General features: G+C 39.8%; 1 protein-coding gene across 2 annotated transcripts in view; it reads left to right on the forward strand.

Annotated features, from left to right (window-relative positions):
- Positions 1–22,284, forward strand: part of MRAP2 (melanocortin 2 receptor accessory protein 2) — a 65,927-nt gene that overhangs the window by 32,404 nt on the left and 11,239 nt on the right. For both annotated transcript variants that reach the window (XM_072642725.1, XM_072642724.1), the window contains one exon: positions 18,691–18,790. In XM_072642725.1, the coding sequence (XP_072498826.1) occupies positions 18,691–18,790 (100 nt within the window). The remainder of the gene's footprint in view (positions 1–18,690; positions 18,791–22,284) is intronic.

The following is a 22,284-nucleotide window of genomic DNA, read 5'->3' on the forward strand; positions in this document are numbered from 1 at the left end:
GTCAAGCCAGTCCAAGCTTTTTGTAAGCATTTTCTAGTGTGTAAGCTTCTTGAGGGCAGGGAATTTTTTTTTGTCTTTTCATCTTCAGAGTCCAGAATATTAGAGACACTTAATTAACACTTGTTAATTAGCACTTGTTAATTAACACTTGTTGGTTGAATGATCCCTTAAAGGGGGAACTTATTAATGCTAATTTGCATGGTGCTTTAGGTTTGCAAAATGCTTTCTTCATAACAACCCTGTGAGATCTATTGACAGCACTGTTTTTTAATCCCCATTTTACAGATGAGGAAACTGAAGTTCAGACAGTTTTAGTGGCTTGTTCATGGCCACACAACTATGAAACACTAGAGACAGAAGGATAGGAACTCGGGTCCAGCACTGCCACCATGCATGGAAAACCTGTTAAAATGATGATATCCCTTCAGGTATCACAGGATTGTAGAGTTAGAACTGGGATGGTATCAAGAGCCATCTATTGCAACACCATCACTTTTCTGTTGAAGAAAATGAGGCCTCATGGCACAGTGATAGTGTCAGTGAAGGGATTTGACCCAAGGCCCTCTGATTAGAACCATTGTTCGTTCCACTGTACTGATAATTCTAGAGCATAAAGAGACATCCTCATCAGACAGAGAGTCAAAGAAGAGAATTTTATGTGCTTCTTGTCCAGCCTTAACTCAGAAGCAAAACATTGTATTTGGCAGCCTGCCTGATTCAGATGTTTTTTGTCAGCTGATAGCCAGCCCACAGTTGTGTGAAGGCTAGGCAGCAAAATCCAGACAGAAACTGACTCTGGGCCCATGGTCTGAAGGGATTTTTGCTTCTTGTGTAGAATGTATGCCTGTTCTATAATAACGAACTGTCTCAGCCCAGGTGTCTGGTTCTGTCTGCAGAGAAAAGAGCCTGGGAACGAATGAATGAGAAAGAAACAGAGAGAGAGAGAGACAGAGAGACAGAGACAGAGAGAGACAGAGAGAGGGAGGGAGGAAGAGAGAGAGAGGGAGGGAGGGGGAGAGAGACAGAGAGACAGAGACAGAGAGAGAGGAGTGTGTGTGTGTGTGTGTGTGTGTGTGTGTGTATGTGTGTGTGTGTGTGTGTGTGTGTAAAACAGTGATTAGAATGGCTAGCTGAGATTTCTTTCTCTGTGCTACAACCAAGAATTGTTAGAGGAGATATTGGAACAATTAATGATCCAACACACAGCATGGAAATGCCATCCAATGAAAACACAGCCACTCCACAGTCTGGTCCTAAATGAGCCTAGCCTGCCAAGAGGAAGCATTATCCTTGTTTCATTAAACACAATTGTGGCAGTAGAGGAGGGGGCCCCCAGGCTGCAGCTTTCTCCCCCAGGCTACAGAAAGAAATAATTACCATCTTGTACCCTTCCTGGTTTCTTCTATGAGAACCACTCAGATGTCTGAGGTGATGCATGCAGCTGGCTGCAGCTGAAATTCACATTCATACTGTGCTGTAAAGGTTTACAAAGTCCTTCCCCAAGAGCACCCCTGTGGGGATGATGGGCACCATCATGGTCTGCCTGGCTTACACAGTCCCTGGAGAAGTGGATAATGACATACCCTGGGAAATCTGAAGGAAATGCAAAGGGCAGATGGAAATAGTATTCTTCAGTAATTTCTAAATGCTCTCTTCCTGACCCAGTGGGGCTATTTAGCAGCTAATCCTTAGGTTGTGCCTATGTAGGAGGAAGATTTTCGATTTGAATTTCCTAAGTGAAAAGTACTTCCTCAATAACAAAGCATCTGTCCCTGAAACTAGTGGTGCTACTGGCAAAATGAGGTCGTGGGGGATAGTGGAAGTGGGCCTTGCATTAAAATCCTTTCTTCACTACTAAGGTACAAGTAACTGAATGAAATGACAACAGTTATAAAAAACTTTGAAAGAAAGACCCAATGCAGTGAGTAATAGTGACTTCAAAAATCTGAGTATCATTTTTCTCATTTATAGAATAAGGCAGTTATCCCAGTTACCTCAAGGTTGTGACCCTGAGCAAGTCACTAAATCTCTAATTGCCTTGTAAAAAAAAAAAAAAAAAGGCTGCTTTCATCTCTGAATCTATAATCATGCATACCTCACCAACTCTAAAATGAAGAATTCAGAATTCCCTGTTTGACTAAGAAGGGATACAAGGATAAACCTGAGCCTGCTGGTTTATGATAGTCATTATACACACATTTGTATATATGTACATGTACATGTGTGCATATACATGCACATGTATATGTGTAGGTCCGTACATGTATGTGCACACATGATGTGTGTATATGTACACACACGTATACACATGTATATGTATATCTCAGAGAGGACTCTGGTGAATGGAACCCCTTTTAGAGCTGCTTACCCACCTCTGGTATCCACCTCTCACTCTTACCTGTGAATCCAAGAAGCTATGGCCACATCCCAGTAAAGCAGACAGGCTAAACCAGGTTGAGACTAGCTGACAGACCTTAAACCTGTTGGTGAATTAAGGCTATGTCTACCCCAAGTATATGAAGCCTTCTCCTGGAAGAATGGGTGGATGACAACAATTTATTCCAATGACTATGTAGGTGGCTGAAGCAAGTGCTGGGAAGCACTTAGAGCTTGGTGAAGCATCCAAGATGCCAAAGCCCTCCACTGTACCCTGGGCCATTGCCAGTCATCCTTTTGTCTTGTCACTGGACTTCCATGACTCTGGAAGAGACAGTGAAGTTGATGACTTTGCATAACTCTGCTTCACTTAAATCCAACTCATGTACAAGTCAAGACCACTTGTGATGTCATCAGTCATCTTCAAAGACAAATGACTAACAACTATACACACATATACGTATATAAATTGAGGTATATATGTGAGGTTTTTTTTTTTTTGGTTGAGACATTGCCTCTTGTAGATGGCTTAATTCTGGAATTTAAAGTCTTTATTCTTTCCAAGGTTCATTTTTCATAGGTGACCTCTAGATGGGGACGCTTGGAGAGAAAAGTACATAATTGCTCACTGAATTGTTATAAAAAATTCCCAACAAAGTGGGTAACAATAGAGCTGCTGTCCGTACTGTTTGACCCAGAATGCCTAAATGTATGTACTCCAGAGATGACGAAAGCAGAGAGTAAGGTCTCATTTGCACAAACTACTTTGAATTTTTTTTATTGTCAACTTAACAATGGTCAGTAAACACAAGCATTTCCATATACAAAAAATAACAAGAGACTTGCATAAGTAACTTTAAATTTCTGTTATGCAGAGTTTATATCTGAAGACTCTACACTAAGATTTGTGTGTGTATATTTTTATGTGACTGTACGTATACATATATTGTGTATATATGTATACATTTACATATATATGCATGTGTTATATGTGATTTAGCAGGATGATAACAAAACTGATTTTTGTACTGTACATTTTTGGTTTATTCCTGTACATTAAAAATATTATCTTTTTTTTTCCTATCACTACTGACTAACCTGTGCTCCCCAAACCCCACCTCCCAGAGTGATCTCCCTTGTGACAGTACACATAGTACATCCAAACAAGTCAATGTGCTGATTTTGTTTGGGATACATGTCTCATCCTATTTCTTTAGTCTAACATGGGCGGTTATGTTTTACAGCATCAGATTTAGTAAGAAAGGACCTTAGAAGTCATTTTATAGATGAAGAACTGAGGCCAAGAGATAAGTGACCAAAGTCACACAGTTATCAAGTATCTCAAGTGGAATTTGATCCCAGTTTTTCCTGATTATAGGTCCATAACGCCATCCACTATGACACACCACCCTCTATACTTCAGCATCCAGTTTTAACAATAATGGTAGCTAACATTAATGTAGTGCTTAATGGTTTGTAAAGCACTTTGAAAGTATTATCTCATTCTATCTTCACCATGTCCCAGAGAGGTAGGTCCTATTACTATCCTTATTTTACAGATGAGGAAACTGAGGCAGATGATGCCCTTGTGGTTGTTCCACAAACAATGCTCTCTACCTTTCAGCTCCAGGCACTTTCTCTGGCTTTCTCCTAGACTTGGATGGTTCTCCTTCCTCCTGCTGATTACTAGATTCTACCTGGGACTTTTTTCAGTCTCAACTAAAATCCCATCTATGGATAGAACATGAGTCTTTTTCAAGAAGGAAAGACAGCAGCAACAACCCAATCCCATCTTCTATTGAAGGTTCTCCCAACCTCTCAATTCCAGTGCCTTCTGTATATATTTCTTTGCATGTTGTCTCCCTTATTAGATCATGAGCTCCTGGAGAGTAGGAACTGTCTTTTGCCTCTTTTTGTATCCCTAGTGCTTAGCACTATGTCTGGCACATGGTAAATGCTTAGCAAATGTTTATTGATTGATTGATTATTGATTTCTAAGTGAGAGATAGTATGGCTGTAGTGGTTAGGAAGTACATGGTTAGAATGTATCTTGCTGCATGTAAATAAGAAGACCTGAGAGTTGAAGTCCTGGTTTGGAACACGTATTGGCTGTGTGGCCCAGTGAAAGTCTCTTCACCTCTAATAGTCACCAGACAACTCTCTAAGCCTATAAACTGCAAAGGAATTGCTTATCGGTACTGTTGAAAGGAGTTTCCTCAATGGGAACTCCTGGCAGTAATGAAATCACAGGTGCAGATTGCCTCTCCCTTCAAAAAAAAATGAGGGTGTGAAAAACAGATGGTCTGGGATTTTAAGGAACTTCCAAGCCACTGGGGGAGAGGGGAGAGGATACTGTATGAATACAGGCACAAAAGTATGACAAGTTAAAATGTAACGAGGCAAAGGAGAGGTGCAGATTAAATGTTCTAAGAAATTTAGAGGAAAAAGATCATTTGCAGCAATATTAATGTGTGCGTGTGGGGTGGGGTAGGATATCATAGAAGGCTTCATAGAAGAGATGGCACCTGAGTTGGGTTTTGAAGGAAGAGAAGGGGTTCGATAGGCAGAGATGAGGGAGTGAGATGAGATCGGGGATTGGAGTTTGGTTGGAATACAGTAATGTCAAGGAAAGAAATACAAAATAATTCTATAAAGGCAATCTGGAGCTAGATGGTGGAGACACTTGAATATTTTATCCTGTAGACCAATAGGGAGTGAGGGAATGACATGGTCTGATCTATGCACAGGAATACTGATTTTGGCAGTTTTATGAAGGATAAATTAGAAGGAAGAGCCCTTTTGCAGAGACACCAGCTAGAAAACTATTCCAATAGTCTAGAAGAGAGTTGACTAATTGAAGTACAGTTTTGGTAGTATGATTAGAAAGAAAGGAACAGATAGATACAAGACATTATTAAAGTAGAACCAATTGGTCTTGGGAATTGATTGAACGTAGATAATAGAGAGGGAATAATCAAAAAGAGATTTTAAGGTTTGATCCTCATTTCTATCTTCTATAGAGGTCACTCCATGTCCAGGCTAAATACTTATACCCTATATCCAATTGCCGCTGGAAATGTACACTTGAATATTCGGATGGCACCTCAAACTCACACATCCCAAACTGAACCCACCATTTTAACATCCTAACCTGCCCCAGCTCCAAAACTTCCCTATTTCTTTGGATGCCATACCATTTTCTTAGCCATTCAAGCTTATAACCTGGGTCAGGAAAAGTCTTATAATCCTTTCCCCTGTTTTGAAAAATAAACAATAAAAATATAAAAAGGTAAAACATAATTAAATTCTGGGTCTGGTCTGGGGTTTATGAGAGGAAGGAGGGGGATCTGAAGGAGTACTATAATCCAGTAGAGTAGAAATCAATAAGTAATAAGTAATAAAGAGAGAAAACCCAGAATGATTGGGCATTTGAAACTATGGTGCTGTCATTTTTTCATTTATGTCTCTTCATTCCCCTCAGTTGAAGGCTAGAGTCAAGGAAAATGATTTTCTCATGATCCATTCCTCTTGGAATTCTTCAGGGCTATTCCCCTCATTCTCTCCAGTTATACTGTGCAATCATGATAAAATATTTCATTTTCAAAGCTGATTAGAAGGTAAACCAATTTGGATCTCCTATCAGGAACACTGTGAGTACTTTATTTGCTTCCTTAGAATCAAAATATATAAATTGTTAAGGCTGGAAAAAGTCTTAGGGATTCTTTAGTCCAGTTCCCTTATGATCCTTGACCTTTCTGGCTTCACCTGAGTTCCATGGCCCAGGACATTGTATAATGATTTCACATGAGATACTATAGCCAGTCAATCATCAAGCATTTTTTAAGTACCAACTATGTGCCAGACACAGTGGAGCCAACAGCTTACTTAACTAGGAGTCAGGAGATTTGGTTTCTATCCCTAGGTCCTCCATAGACTAGCTATGTGACCTTGGAAAAGTCATTTGACCTTGCTAGGTCTTAGTTTCTTTATTTATAAAATGAAGGGGTTTGCTAAATGATCCGTAATGCCTCTGTGGAGAGGTATTACCAACCGGGAATTCAGTGCCCTTGGCTCTCTGCTTCTACTTTTAGTATCTTTGCCTGTGATTCATTTTATGAGTGAGAATACCATGTGGGATGGCCATCCTGTGGGTTGTAAACTCTCCTGTTTGGCTTTAAAAACCCTTTATAATCTTTCTCTACTCTACTTTTCCAGACCTGTTACATATCACTATCTATTCTTTATATACCCTCTATTCCTGCTAAATGGTTTCCTTGATGTTCCCCACCTGTAACACTCCCATCTCCCATCTTTGTGTAGTCTTTTCCCTGAGGCTGGAGTATACGCCTTCTTTCCCTCTACTTCTTAAACCACCTTTGTTGTGGCTGGTCAGTCATTTTGAACTCTTCATGAAGCCATTTGGGGTTTTACTGACAAACACTGAAGTTGTTTTCCATTTCCTTCTCCAGCTCATTTTATAGATGAGGAAACTCAGTTGCATCTGATAAAGTGTTTTATCTGATAAAAACAGATGTAAAGAAAGCATCTGAATAATTGTGAAATTCTGTAGGAGCATTAAATAAACAGGGTTAAGTGACTTGCCCAAGGACCTCACAGTTCGTAAGTGTCTAAGGTCCAGATCTGAACTTGGGAAGCCGAGTCTTTGGGCCTAGCATTGTGCCATCTAGCTGCCCTCTTAAGCACCTTACGTCCCTTCAAAGCTCACATCAAACGCTGCCTTCTACATAAGGATTTCCTGGATCTTTCCAAAGACTAGCGATTCCCTGGAGTTATTTCCCATATAGTTTGTACTTGCTTAGAAGTGTTCATTGTTGTTTCTCTAATAGCTGTTGTGTTCTTTGAGGGCGGAACAACTTCATTTCTACCTTTGTATTTCTGTTATCCAACAGTATCTAGCATACAGTAGATGCTTAATAAATGCTTGTGGCTGATTTAACTGGTTTAGTGAAAGCCATGTCATCATCTTGATGGCATGGTCCTCTTTGAGAATGAAGGACAAACACAAAGAGATAAAAGATGATAAATGGTGAATTAAGGCTTTGGGATGGAAGGGAGAACTGAAAGGGAATAAATACAGATATTTTGTGACCACCAGTTTTTTAGTTTTTCATTTTACTTTTTTGGAGATGAAGTCAAAAAAGAGAATGTAAGGATTTAGTGACAGTGCTGGTAAGGACAAATTGGTTGCTTTGGTGGTAGAGGAGACTGGGCCTGTGTTTTCATTTGCATAGGAAATGCCTGATTAACACCCTCTATCACTGCATATTAGCAGCTTCTCTGCTACTTGTAGACTTAGAGTTTCATGGTACACCAAGAGGTGACGTGACTTGTTCAAGGTCATACAGCTGGAGTATGTCAAAAGTAGGATTTGAACCAAGTCTTCCTGACTGTGAGGTTATCTCTTTTTCCTCTATGCCACACTGCCTCTGCTATATTAAATAATGATGTCAAATACAGAAATTGAAATTGGCTGTCAATCCAAACAGAGCTTAATAATGATAGAAATATTATTGCATAGCATTGAATCTCAAACATGAATCTCAAATCCTGAGATTTCCCCAGAGAGCTTCTAGTATATCTCAATGTAATACTCTTGCAATTATTAGCTCATTTTAAACCTAGGGAGAATATAATGATCTCTCATATCCACATGGTTCCTTCTTTTGTTGCTTTAGGGAGTTCATAGTAAATGGAAAATTAGGAATACCAGAGCTCCATTCCTGGTAGGGTGATTATTCTAAGACTTCCCATCACGCTAAGGACATGTTTCAGAATCTTAGATGTAGCACCTGTGCTTTGGGTAGGAATGTGAACTAGGGTGCCCAGAAAAAAGTTGTGTTCACCACTCTCTGCCCCTGGGCACTGAGCAGAGTCCAACACTCCTCTCCTCTTCTCCAACAAAAAATCCTACAATAACCATGGATTGGTAGGAATAAGGTAAAGAGCTCTGATAAAAACAAGAGATCAAGAAAGCGTCTGAACAGTTGTGAAATAGTGCAGAAGCATTAAGCCATATATACTGCAGACTTAAGTCTGGTTCGGATGTATCATTTCAGAAGGTTCTTCATGATTTAGTTAATTAACAATATTTCTTGAACACCCACTGGGTACAGAATTCTTCTCTATGCCGAGTGGTATCATTTATCTATGCCAACTCTGTTCCCTTTAATGACTGATCATTTTTCTTCCCTAGGAAAATCTTATTTCCATCTGCCCTGTTAAACCTCTCAACGTTTCTTAAATTGTGGGCTGTGGCCCCATATGGGGTTTCAACACACAGTTTAAGAAATGCTGAAGGGATTGTGAGTGGAAAAAGTTTAAGAAGGCCTGAGATATGTCATAGTATTTGAGGGCTGAATTTTGTAGTTCAGTCTTTTTTCTCTTTGTCATCCCCATTTGGGGCTTTCTTGGCAAAGATACTAGAGTGACTTGGTATTTTCTTTTCCAATTCATTTTACAGAAGAGGAAACTGAGGCAAACAGGGTTAAGTGACTTGTGCAGGGTCACACAGCTGATGTGTGTCTGAGGCTGCATCTGAATTCAGGAAGACTCATTTTCCTGACTGCAGGCCTGGTGCTCTATCCACTGAGCCACCTAGCTGGTGAATTTTAAAGACTGCCTTATGTAACGCTGTGCTCCCCTTATTTTGTGGTTGATGTACTGAGGGTCAAAGAAATGAAATGATTGGCACAGATAGCCAAGGTAGCCAGTGGGAGAGTTAAGATGCACGTTCAGCTCTCTCTCAGTCCAGAGTTCTTTTCACCATGCTATTCTGCCTTGTAGCATCTCTTCTCCTCCTCTTATGGACCCTCATAAAAGCTACTTTAGGTTTGAGGTCCTCTGTGGATTGGGTTAGCATTCACTCCAACACATAGTTCTTCTAACCAGTTCTTTATAGTTCTTCCAAGAGCTTCCAGCCTTCCTATTCAATATGCTTACTCATACCCAGCAAGAGGACACATTTATTCAAAGCTCAACATATTCAATCAAACAGTATGGCAAATAAAGGGCAAAGAAATTCTTTCCCTTCCTCACCTCCATCATGCATTCAGGAAACATTATCACACAAGCCTTCCCTACTAACAGTAGGGGAAGGCACATATGAAGATAGCATGTATGACCATAGAATATACATGAAGCACACATACATATGGAATATATGACCAAGGGAATGCATAACAAACCTGTCAGGAACATACATGCATGGGACACATGCATGAAAATCACATAAATTAAAAAGTATGTGTCCTGGGCACATATATGGAGAACATAGAACAAACATATTGAAAAGTTTTTGGTTGAGGCACGTTAACGACTGGGGCAATTCATCCCTCTAAGAGTAAAGAGCTGCTCATGTTCTCTAATGATGCTTTTATGACGTTTTACAGCTTTTTGAGCAAGGAGTGACATGGCCAGAACGACATCTGGGAAAAATGATTTTGGCAGTTTTACAAAAGATAAAAGAGATCCCTTAGATTACATGAAATAGCAAAGCTTTGGCCCAAACCAAGTCAGCCCAATTAGGACAGAGCTCTGGCACAGCTGTCAATTGGGGGAAAAACATTTTGGCAATAAATCCCTGTCATAAGGGTCTGACAGAGATAGGAATTGGGTTTGTAATCTCACTGGTGTGGGGAGATCCTAGTAGGGACTCCTTCTGCCAATGCAGGTTGGCACTTACTTTGAAGCTTATAGTCTTAAGAGGTTGCCCTGAGCACAATGAGACTCAGAACTTGAACCCAACCAAGTCTTCCTACCTCTAAGGCCATTTCTCTATTCACTATGCCACCTCATGTTTCTGATATCCAAAATGTATAGAAAAATAAAACAAATTTTTAAGATGAAGAGTTGTTCCCCAATGGTTAAGCAGTCAAAGGATATGAACAAATAATTCTTAAAAGATACATTATTATTAAATACATAATTATAATATTAACAACCATATGAAGGATTGTTCCAAATCACTAAAAATAAGAGAAATCAGAATCAAAATAAATCTGAATCTTCACTTCATAGCCCATAAATTGGGAATAATAAGAGAAAATGAACCAGAATTAGGAAGGAAGCAGAAAACTGGGAAAGAAGTTTTACAACTAGTGTCTGTGATAAAGATGTCATTTCTAAAATATATAGAGGACTGAGTCAAATTTATAAGAATACATGCCATTCCCCAATTGATAAATAGTCAAAGGATACGAACAGGCAGTTTTCAGAGGAAAAATTTAAAGCTATCTATAGTCATATGAAAAAACGCTCTAAATCACTATTGACAAGAGAGATGCAAATCAAAACAACTCTGAGGTACCACATCCCACCTATCAGATTGGCTAATGTGACAAAACAGGAAAATGATAAATGTTAAAGAAGATGTGGGAGAGTTGGAACACTAATTCATTGTTGGTGGTGCTGTGAGCTGATCCAATTATTCTGGAGAGCAATTTTGAATTATGCCCAAAGGGCTATAAAAATGTGCATACCCTTTGACCCAGCAATATCACTTCTAGGGCTGTATCCCAGAGATCATAAAAATGGGAAAAGGACCCATGTGTGCAAAAATATTTATAACAACTGTTTTTGTGGTGGCCACGAATTTGAAATCAATTGAGGAATGGCTGAACAAGTTGTGGTATATGAATATAATGGAATACTATCGTGCTGTAAGAAATGATGAACAGGAAGTCTTCAGAGAGACCTGGAAAGACTGAAATGAACTGATGATGAGTGAAGTGAGCAGAACAAGGAGAACATTATACACAGTAACAACCACAGTGTGCGAGGACTGTTTCTAATAGACTTAGCCCTTCACAGCAATGCAAGGACCTAAAGCATTTCCAAAGGACTCATGATGCAAAATGCCATCCACATCCAGAGAAAGAACTATGGAGTTGGAAGGCAGAATGAAGCAGACTATTTTCTCTTGTTATGTTTTGTTTTTCTCATGGTTTCTCCCATTCATTTTAATTCTTCTGTGCAACATGACTAATGTGAACATGTGTTTAATAAGAATGTATGATTAGAGCCCGTGTAAGATTGTATGCCGTCTCAGTGAGGGAAAGGGGAGAGGGGGAGAAAATGTAAAACTTATGGAAATGATTGTTGAAAACTGAAAACAAATTAATTTAGAAAAAAATAAGATGAGAATAGCCATATTTGCAATGGAAAGCCAAGCACTCTAATAATACTGTTGGTGAGACTGTGAATTGGTCCTGCCATTCTGGATAGCAGTTTGGAATCATGCTAAGAAAATGACAAAGTTTCCATATTCTTTCACCCAACTATCCCACGACTAGGCCTATGTTCCGGGGAGGTCAAAGACAGAAAGAAATGTTCCATATATGCCCAAATATTATTCAGTGTTATTTTTTGTAATAGTAATTAACTGGAAACAAAGTAGATGTCCACCAGTTAGGTAATGAATAAACAAATGGAGATACTGAATGTAATGAAATATTACTGTGCTCTAGGAAATGATGCATATGAAGAGTATAGAAAAGCATGTGGAGATTTATACCAACTCATATAAAATGCAGTAAGTAGAACTAAGAAAACAATATACACAAGACTATAACAATGTAAATGGAAAATGAAAATGAAGACAAAACAATGAAAATGTGGAATGAAAGAAAATGAAACAAAATGCTGTATAATTATCAAGATGAGGTCTGACTGAAGAGGGCAGCTAGGTGGCACAGTGAATAGAGTGGTGGCTCTGAAGTCACAAGGACCTGAGTTCAAGTCTAGCCTCAGACACTCACTAGCTGTGTGACCCTGGGCAAGTCACTTACCCTATTTGCCTTAGTGCCGCATCTGTAAATGAGCTAGAGAAGGACATGGCAGACTGCGCTGGCATCTTTGCCAAGAAAACCCCACATAACGGGGTCACAAAGAGTTGCACTCAACTGAAATGACTCAACACAACAGCAGACTGAGGAAGACAAAAGCATATTAACTTCTCGTCTTTCTTTGTAGAGCTGTGAGACCATGGATGTAGAACTATGAATGTACCATCAACTCAATTGATGTGTTGGTTAGTTTTGCTTCATTGCTTTAAAAAAAAATTAAAAAAAATTTTTTTGTTACAAGAGATGGTTCTCTAGGAAGGAGAAGAATACATTTGGAAATCAAGTTAATGTTTTAAAAAAAATACTTCCCCCCCCAAAAAAAGCCCAAAGGGTTATGAGGCCCTGAACAGTGTTGGTCATAGGAGTGCAGAGAAAGGGACATAAGCTATGGAGGTAGAACTGATAGGACTCGGCTACTAATTGGCTATAGGACACTGACAGCTCCCATTTTGAAGGAATTCTTTCTTATATTGAACTGAACTTTGTAATTTCCACTATTGGTCCTTGTGCCATACAGGGCAGAACAAAGGTAATCCCTCTTCCACATTAAATCTGTTTGCTCCACTTCCCTTCAGGCACTTGTACACATCATTTTAGGGGCAATAAAACTAGGCTTAATTAGAACTCAACTCACTGGAACTCTCTGATTCACTGGATCTTTTTTCTGCATTTGACTTTGGAGGAAGAGGTTAAGACAAATCTCAAGATAAACTGATGTAAGGGATTCATTCAAATGAAACAAACAAAGCCAGAACTCTCTATGGTTAGCTGTATACCTGCATGGAGCTTTGTATTAATTGAAGAAGGATTTTGTTCAATATGATATCATTGGGTATTTTTTGAATAACAGAGGTTGAAATAAAACAGAACAAAAAAAGGGTTTGGAGAGTTAATTGTTAATAGAAAAATTCAGTGAAATACGGCATGTTGTCATTTGAACATTCCACTTAATATCTTCCTCTGTTTTAGCATTCGTATTTATAGATGTAAGCTCTTTATAATCCAGCTCCCTCCTACCTTTCCAGTCTCCTTATGCTTTTCTCCTCAACATGTTCTCTATGTGGTATTTAAAGTCCTTTACAATCTGGTCTTATTACATGTTACACCCCTTCATACATGCTACTGTCTAGTCCAATTGACTCATTGGCTGTTTGTCAGATATTACATTCATCTCCCATCTTCATGGCTTTGCACGGGCTTCCTCCCATGCCAGAAACCCACTTTTTCTCACTGCTCCCTTCTAGAATCTCTAGCTTCTTTCAAAGCTTAGCTCAAGCTTTATCTTCTCCAAGAGGTCTGTCTTGATCCGTGCAATTTCTAATGCCTAAAACCCCTAAAATTACCTTGAGTTTAAATCTATACAGGATATTGTATTTGGAATCAGGGAACCAATTGGTTTTGAATCCCAAGAAGAAGTGGGATATGATGGAGAAGGTCTCTAGACCTTGATTCAAATCCCAAATCAGACAATCTCTAGGTATGGGACCCTGGGCAGTCAAGTTACTTGGTCTCTGTGTCTCAGTTCCCTCATCTATAAAATGACAAGGTTTTACTTGATGTCCTCTGAGGTCTCTCTGAACTCAAAAAAAAGCTTTGATTCTACAGAATTTTTGCCTAGCTATTCATTATCATGATCTTGGACAAATCACAACTCCACTGGACAGAATTTCCTCATCTGTAAAATGAAGGGATTGGGCTAGATTACTCCAGATGCTCTGAAATTTATACATATTTTACTATGTACATATTGTCCCCCCAAATAAAATGCAAATACCTCAAAGGCAGGCAAGATTTCATTTTTGTCTTTGTATCACTGTTACCTGACACAGCACCTGGCTTATTGCTAATTGATAACTGACTGAACAAAATCAAAGTGCATGAATGAGGGTTGGACCACGTAAATTCATAGGTGAAAAATTTCCCAATCACAGGTTTTCTGTGAAAAATGACCAGCTGTGTGACCCTAAGCAGGATACTGCTTTCAGCCTCAGTTTCCTCATCTGTAAAATGGGAATAATAATACCCATAACATTTAGCTCGCAACGTTGTGAGGAACAAATGAAATAATGTAGGCAGAGGGTTTTGTAAAACCTAAAGCTCTATGTGAATAATAATAATTCAAGAAAAGCCAGTCTAATGTCAATGGGCAAGTGAAATAACATTTATTAGAGGTGTCTCAGGCTCTGTTGGGATTCATGACCTTGGATACACAGATCACTCCATACACGTGTACTCCCCTTTATCCTAAAGGAGAGGAATAAGGATTGGGGTTGGGACTGCCACGCCCCCATCCTGAAGCTTTAGTTGGCACAGACTACAATGGAACTTAGATCACTTAAGATGTATCAATACATGGACAGGTACCCCAGTTAAACAAATGTTCTCCCTATAGACTTGTGATGTGATTGGTTTGGGGAGTTCCCAGATGAGGAAACTTGCTCCACCAGTATAGTTTGATATTATCTCTGACACTTAAGAGTCTTAGAGAATTGCCTGGAATCCTAGAGGTGTTGCTTAGAGTTACACAACAGGAATCCAGGGAGACCTAGATTTGAGTCCTAAGTCTATTAGGTCTTCCTGGCTCCAATTTCCACCCTGCTAAAATCTCATGAGAGGCAAGAAGTGAGGAACCAAGGTGAAGGCAGGACATGGAGAGGTCCAGGAAATCTGGGCTGTCCCAAGGCAGAGTGTGAATGAAAGAATTAAAATGCATTTATTAGACACTTATATGCAACACACTGCGCTAAGTAAGCATTGGAGATACACAAGAGAAAAGCAGAAACGATCCCTGATCTGAAAGAGCTCACATTCTAATGAAGGAGACAATATATATTAGGGCTCAGCTATAAATCAAATGGAAAGGTCCCATGATTCTTAGGGAACAGCCTTAAAGGAGATGGTAAAACAGATTCTTTAATATCATTTCTACTGATAAACAATATCCACTTCTAATGTTGAACCCCATTTGTCAAGGCCAAAGACTTTGGTGGCAAGAAATTTTCTTTCTGAGTCTTCTGTAGTTGTAACTATGGGCCTAGTAGGAGTTACCAGGTCATGGCTCCACAGGGTTTGCTTCCTTGGATGATGTATTAAGTTGGAAGCAAGAGCTCTTGGACTCACCTTCCCATCAGTGGCCATTGGTCTGCAGGTTTTGGTGTTGGTGATAAGGACAGAAAGAGGAAACAGGAGCACTGCTGTCAGTAGAGGATTGCCACACCCTGCATTTGGTAGACAGAGCCATGGACGTTGCACCCTGGGCCTTGCCATTCCGCTTGACTTTTGTCTTGCTGCTGGACTTTGATGATGCTGGAAGAGAGAGGCTGATCATTTTGTCCAACTCTGCCTCACCTAAGTCCACTTCATGCTCAAGTCACCTTGTAAAGTCACTGGTCCTCTTGAAAATGAAGGATGAGCGACAGCAACCAAAACAACAATCTTATGGACACTGAAGCTCTAGAGAGAGGCACTGCCATGGGAGAAAGGAGAAGACAGAGTAAATGACCTCAATTAATTAATAATCAATAACATTTATTAAGTACTTACTATGTGCATTTATTAAGGACCTACTATGTGCCAGGCACAGTGCTAAGTGCTGAGGATACAAAAAGAGGCAAAAGACAGTCCTTGCCCTCAAGGAGCTTATAATCTAATGGAGAGATAATGTGCACACAAATACATACAAAGCAACTACCCCCCCCCTCCCGTTCCCCACACATGAAATAAATAGGAAGTAATTAACAGAGGGAAGAAACTGGAATTAATCCTCTCTCCTTCTCCTGTCTTTGATTTCTTCCTCTCCTGGAGAGATCTATTTATCAGTTTTTTAAAAAAAGAGTTTCCTTGATTTTTGTTCTGCCACTTACTTTATAGAAACTTTTCTGCAAAATATAGTTGTTAAGAAATTCTTCCTTACTGTATTGAGGTGTATATATGCCCTCTGGGGTTAAATGCAGGTAGGTGGAAGCTGATGAATGGTTAAACTTACTGAGGAGAGAAGTAAGAGCATTTATATTGTGATATATTCACCAGGGAGACAAAGATTCTTTGTCTAATTGCTTGAACTACCAGCTGGGGGCTCAAGATTAACAGAGATTTTATTCATATTCATATAGCCTTCTAAAGTGGAGGACAGGTGAGCCTGGACTCTACTGGGCAAAGGCTCCTAAGTCAAACAGTTCTATTGGGGAGAAAATAGATAGATAGATAGGTAGATAGATAGATAGATAGATAGATAGATAGATAGATAGATAAATAGGTAGACAGAGTGATAGATAAATAGGTAGATAGATAGATAAACAGGTAGTTAGATGGATAAACAGGTAGATAGATAAATAAGTAGATATGTAAATAATTAGACAAATAGGTAAGTAGATAGAGGGATAGATAGATTAAACAGATAGGTAGATAAATAGGTAGACAGATAAATAGATAGGTAGATAATCAGATAGATAAATAGATAGGTAAGTAGATAGATGGATAAATAAACAGAAAGGTAGGTAAATAGGTAGACAGGCAGACAGGCAGACAGGCAGACAGACAGACAGACAGACAGACAGACACACAGACAGACAGACAGACAGACAGACAGACAGACAGATAGACAGATAGATAGATAGATAGATAGATAGATAGATAGATAGATAGATAGATAGATAGATAGATAGATAGATAGATAGATAGACAGAACATTTCTTAAGCACTGTGTCAGTTACCATGTAAAGTACTGGGGATACAAATACATGAAAACTTCTATTTTCAAGATTACATTCTAATAAACAAAGAGAAAACATAAAGAGGAGCACGGAAAGAGGGAGTAGGAAGGCACTGGTTGAGAGAGAAGGGTCAAGGCTGTAGGTCAGGAGGTACAACAATTCAGAGAGTGAGCTGAACTTGGAACGAAGAGAAAGACAGCTATAGGTAGCTCCTCAGAGGTTCCTTGGACACTTGATTTTCTCTTCCTTCCATTTCAGATGGTTTAAGGAAGGGACTAAGCTGAGAGGGAGGAGGAGTCCTATGCTAAAATGAGGAGCAGAAAAAAAGGACGCAAAGGTGGGGTTGGCCAAGAGACTGCTGTCCAGTTGCCACCTTTTGACCTCAAGGCACACTACCACAACTGCTTTTATTTTGAAAACCAAGCCTTTTTTTACTCATTTTTCAGATAGCCACACTCAGAATGACTGCCTCAGCTTGAAATATTGTTTTCCAAACTGTAGGATTCCATAGTATTGGACCCACTGGAGTAGGGCATAGTATTTTGAGTTCAGAGTCAGGAGACCTGACATCAAGGGGGAAGAAATAAACGAACCAAAAAAACCCAAAATAATTCTGAAACAATTAGAACTATTCAAAAATGGAATGTAGAAGATGGAATGTGAGGAGGTGGTGGGCTCCCTCTCTTTAGAGGGTAACCTTTGCTGGGTATTTTATCAGGTTTTATTAGAAGTAGCTAGATAGCTCAGTGGATCGCATGGTGGACCTAGAGTCAAGAACACTCAAGTTCCCATATGGCCTTTGATCTTAAGTTATTTAACCTGTTTTCCTCATCTGCAGTCTGGGAATAAGAATAGTCTCTGTTTCCCAGGGTTGTTTTGAGGATAAAATGTGATAATATTGATAAAGCATTTGGCAAACCTTAAAGTGCTATATAAAATAAATGTTAGCTATTATTGTGTTATCTAGGCCAACCCAACATGTATGAACCAGATGGCTCCTAAGATCTCTTCTACCTCTCAAATTCTGTGATTCTATTGTCCCCAAGGCTGCCATTTGGTGATAGAGGAGGAGTGGTAAATATAATTATAACTTGGGTTTCAAGAATATGTGACCTCCAAGAATATCATAGTAAATCAGGGATAGGCCTGGAAATAAAATAGTTATTGATTCCTTATTAGACCAGTATGCCATGCTACTGGTAAATCAGGAAAATGGTCATTAAGGGCTAAAGCCAAAGACATTTAATGGTGGTTATTGAGAATTTAATGGTCTTATATTCAGCCAGCTCACACAAGCAACCCATTTAATTCCAAGGAAATGACCTGTGGGATGGTGAAGAGTTTGGGTATTGTGGGGGTTTTTAAAATTTTATTAAAATTTTTCCTTTTCCATGCTTTGGGCATAGCCAGACAGTACTTGGACTGGTCCATCAAAGCACCATTAATAGCTTAGTTTATTATGTTTGTATAACATTTTGCTAATGTTATCTCATTGTGTTTTCACAATAACCCTTGTGAGGAAGGCAGGTTAGGCTTTTTTTTTTTTTTTTTTATCCCCACATCACATATGAGGAAATTAAAACTCAGAGAGCTTGAGATACTTCTCCTGAATTAGTTAGTGGCAGAATCAGGACTAAAATCAAGGTGTTCTTGTGTTTTTTCCATTGCCTTTAATGATGCTTGTTCTTCCACTCAAAGGCTGAGATGAAATGTTAATTCATTTATTCACTATCTTGCAGATTCCATCGTCATCGGATTTTGGGTTGGTCTTGCTGTCTTCGTGATTTTCATGTTTTTTGTACTGACCCTGCTGACCAAAACAGGAGCACCGCACCAAGAGTAAGTCTGAATGTTACCATATGGAATAAACCATATACCATGGGTTGCAATCTGCCTCATTGGAGGGAGTTCCCACACAAGGGTTTGCCTATGTAATCCTTTCTTCAAAAGTCTTTAATAATGCCCTTTTGTTGTACTTGCATCACTAACACTTAGCACAGTTCCTGTTACATAATAAATGCTTACTTATGAAATTATTTTTGGTATAAAGCTCCCATTTACTTTCTTTCTCCTGGCATCTAAAGTCTTTAATGCATAGCTCGGTGGCACAGTGAATAGCCTGCTGGACCTGTAGTCAGAAAGATTTCTCTTCCCGAGCTGTGTGACCCTGGACAAGTCACTTAACACTGTTTGCTGCAGTTTCCTCATCTGTAAAATGGGCTAGAGAAGGAAATGACAAACCACTCCAGTGTCTTTGCCACAAAGACGCAAATGGGGTCATGAAGAGTTGAACATGACTGAAAAATTACTAAGCAACAGCAAAAAGGTTTTAATAATTTGCAAGCATCTTCTCTTTCTAGTACTGTTTCATGTTACTCCCTTGTAAGTACTCGGTGTCCCACCTGAACTGGACTATGCTTTGACCCCAACCCCACTCCAGTGCATCTTTGAGCATTGTCCCTGTGTCTGGAATGCCCTCCTTCTCCTTCTTCACATGCTGAATTGTTACTGGTTCTTAAACCCCAATTCAAATGCCACCCCTTCTGTAAAGCTTTCCCCACTTCCCATACCAATAATGACTTTCCTCCTCAGGCCTCACAAAGACTCTGAGAGACCACTAAGGGGCTCAGTGGACAGAGCACCAGGCTTGGCATCAGGAAGACCTTCGTTCACAACATTCTGGCTGGTGACCCTGGCCAAGGTGCTTCCTCCCTCAGTGCCCCAGGCAGTTCTTTAAGATTACTAATTGCAGAGAAAGTACCAAAATGATAGAGGACTTTTTCACACTGGAAATTCTTTACACAGATGAAATTACAGATCTGGTTCTCTCCCCCAGAAACCCATCCAATAAAAGCATTTGCTCAGATACTCAAAGAGATCAATAATTTCATCCATAAACATTCCTTGGAATGATTCAAGTTACCACCTAACCATGCCTGCCCATGTCCTCCTATAACTGCCACAGGGGATCTGTCCAACCCGCTGGAGACCTCCCTCACTTTCTCCAACATCTCAAGGATACCAGTGGAAGTTAGAGGCTTTCAACCTAGAAACTGCACTTCCTTGCTGAATAATTACTACAGTTACATGCTGCCCTTCGGTAGGCTTATGCATAGCCACACTTGAGTAGTATGACCCAAGTACACAACAGAAGGGGGCTGCCAGAGTCACAGATGTTACCTGCCCATTTTATAACTGATGAGTTTGAAGTCTGGAGACATTAAGTTACTTGCCCAACTCACCCTCCAAGTTAGTGGTAAAGCTAGTCCCTGAGCCCAGGTCTTCTTGGTTCTAAGTCTAAGCTTATTCCACTCTACCATGCTGCAACTTTCCAATTCTAAAGTGAGTGGCGTTTCCTTTACTGTGATGTGTAGCCAAAGAAATAAGCTTCCACTCCAAGGTCAAGTAGGTTAATAGCATCCCAAGCACCAGTGGGCTCTGAGAATCTTTCAGCCCATCTCATTGATCCCCAGTAAAGGCAGTTTCAGTTTCAGGAGTGGCCCGGTTAATGAAGACTCTGATCCTTGGCAAGGCAGGGGACAGAGGAAGAGTGGGATTGTAAAGTTAATGCTGCCTTTCTTTCTATGAAAGCTATTAAGCAAAGGAAATTGCACTTGTGGCAGTTTTTGCCATTGCATGGGAAAATGCTTTGCTGGAGGATTTTAAGGAAGATGAAGAGCTGGCATTTTTTTCTCCTTACAGTCATGGCTAAAAATTCATTAACTTTGTTTACTGTTTATCCAAGCACTATCTCTTCTTCATCAAGAATTCTCTTGATGGATATAGAAGAAAAGGACTGGCACAGTTTTTTTTTCTCTGAACTTCATGTCTGAAAAGTTAAACCAGCCTCCTCCCGATTCAAAGTATCACAGACACAAAGCTGGAAGGGACTCCGGATGCCATCATTTTACAGATGAGAAAACTTGGGCCCAGGAAGGCCAAGTGAAGCATCAAACATTTATCATATCTTCTCTCAGTTTTGCCCACTGGCATCTTGTTCTCAACAAAAGAAATTAATATTATTTAATTGCATCTCATCCTTGATTTGGAATATTGGATTATGGGTTCTTATGACCACTGGTAGAAATAAAATCAAGTTCCTTCATTTCTCTATGAGCTGTCATTTAGCTGAACATCTCTAACCCTAGCCCTCATCCCAAAGTCCTAGGGGGCCCATCTCAGGAAGTCAGGATGAGGAGGGAGTGCATTTCCAACATGAGGAACAGACAGAAGAAATGCCTGGAGTCAGGACATGGAATGTCTGGTTTAAGGGATAGCAAATTGGCCAGTGTCACTGAATCATAGTGTGTGTGTGTGTGTGTGTGTGTGTGTGTGTGGTTGGAGGGGGAAATTTAAGATGTCAGGAGACTGAAAGTATATTTGGGGTGGAGGAGGACAGTTTATAAGGAGCTTTAATTATCAAACAGAGAATTTTATTTTTGATCTTAGAAATTATAGGGAGCCAGGTAGAGAATGCATGGAGATCAATGCTGGGAAAATGCTTGTTACTTCCACTATTTCCCTTCTTGAGTTCTGAAAGCATACTCAAACCAATTATGCATTTTTGCTATAAGGAGTCTGTCAGTCTACTCCCCTGCAGCTCCACTCACTCTCCCTGGAACTTTTAGGACCAAAGTGCTCTGTAGTGGCCACTATTTCCCAGTGGTTGTCTCCCTCGATTAGAATATGAGTTCCTTGAGGGCAGGAACTATCTTTACCTTTTTATTTGTATTCTGCCAGCACATACTAAATGCTTCATAAATGCTTTTTCACTTATTCATTTTGATTCATTCAAAGGCTTCCACTCAAGGGCTTGGTAAGGCAGTTGTTGAAGTGAACTCGCTGGTAAATAGCAATGTCCCACAGTGGAAAGGGAGCTGTTCCTTGAGAAGACTTCATTATGCCACAGTGTACAACCATACCATCAGGTTCAATGTGTAAACTGATCTCTGAAGGTAGGCAGATAGGTGGCACAGTGGACAGAGTTCTGGGTCTGGAGTCAAGAAGGCCTGAGTTCAAATCCAGCCTCAGACACTCACTAGCTGTGTGACAAGTCACTTAACCCTGCTTGCCTCAGTTTCCTCATCTTTAAAATGAGCTGAATAAGGAAATGGCAAACCACTCCAGTATATTTGCCAAGAAAAAACCCAAATGGGGTCACAAAGAGTTGGACACAACTGAACAACAAGGTGGACATGGTGTTCCCACTCATGTTCCATTTCTGATTTAGTTCACAAGCTCTCTGTGCAAAGGTTATTTACAATTCACTCCAAACAGTGGGACATCCAAAGTGGAGAGAATGCTGGGCCTAGGATCAGGAAGACCTGAATTCA

Source organism: Notamacropus eugenii, chromosome 2 (genome assembly GCF_028372415.1).
Source record: "Notamacropus eugenii isolate mMacEug1 chromosome 2, mMacEug1.pri_v2, whole genome shotgun sequence".
NCBI classification, from domain to species: Eukaryota; Metazoa; Chordata; class Mammalia; order Diprotodontia; family Macropodidae; genus Notamacropus; species Notamacropus eugenii.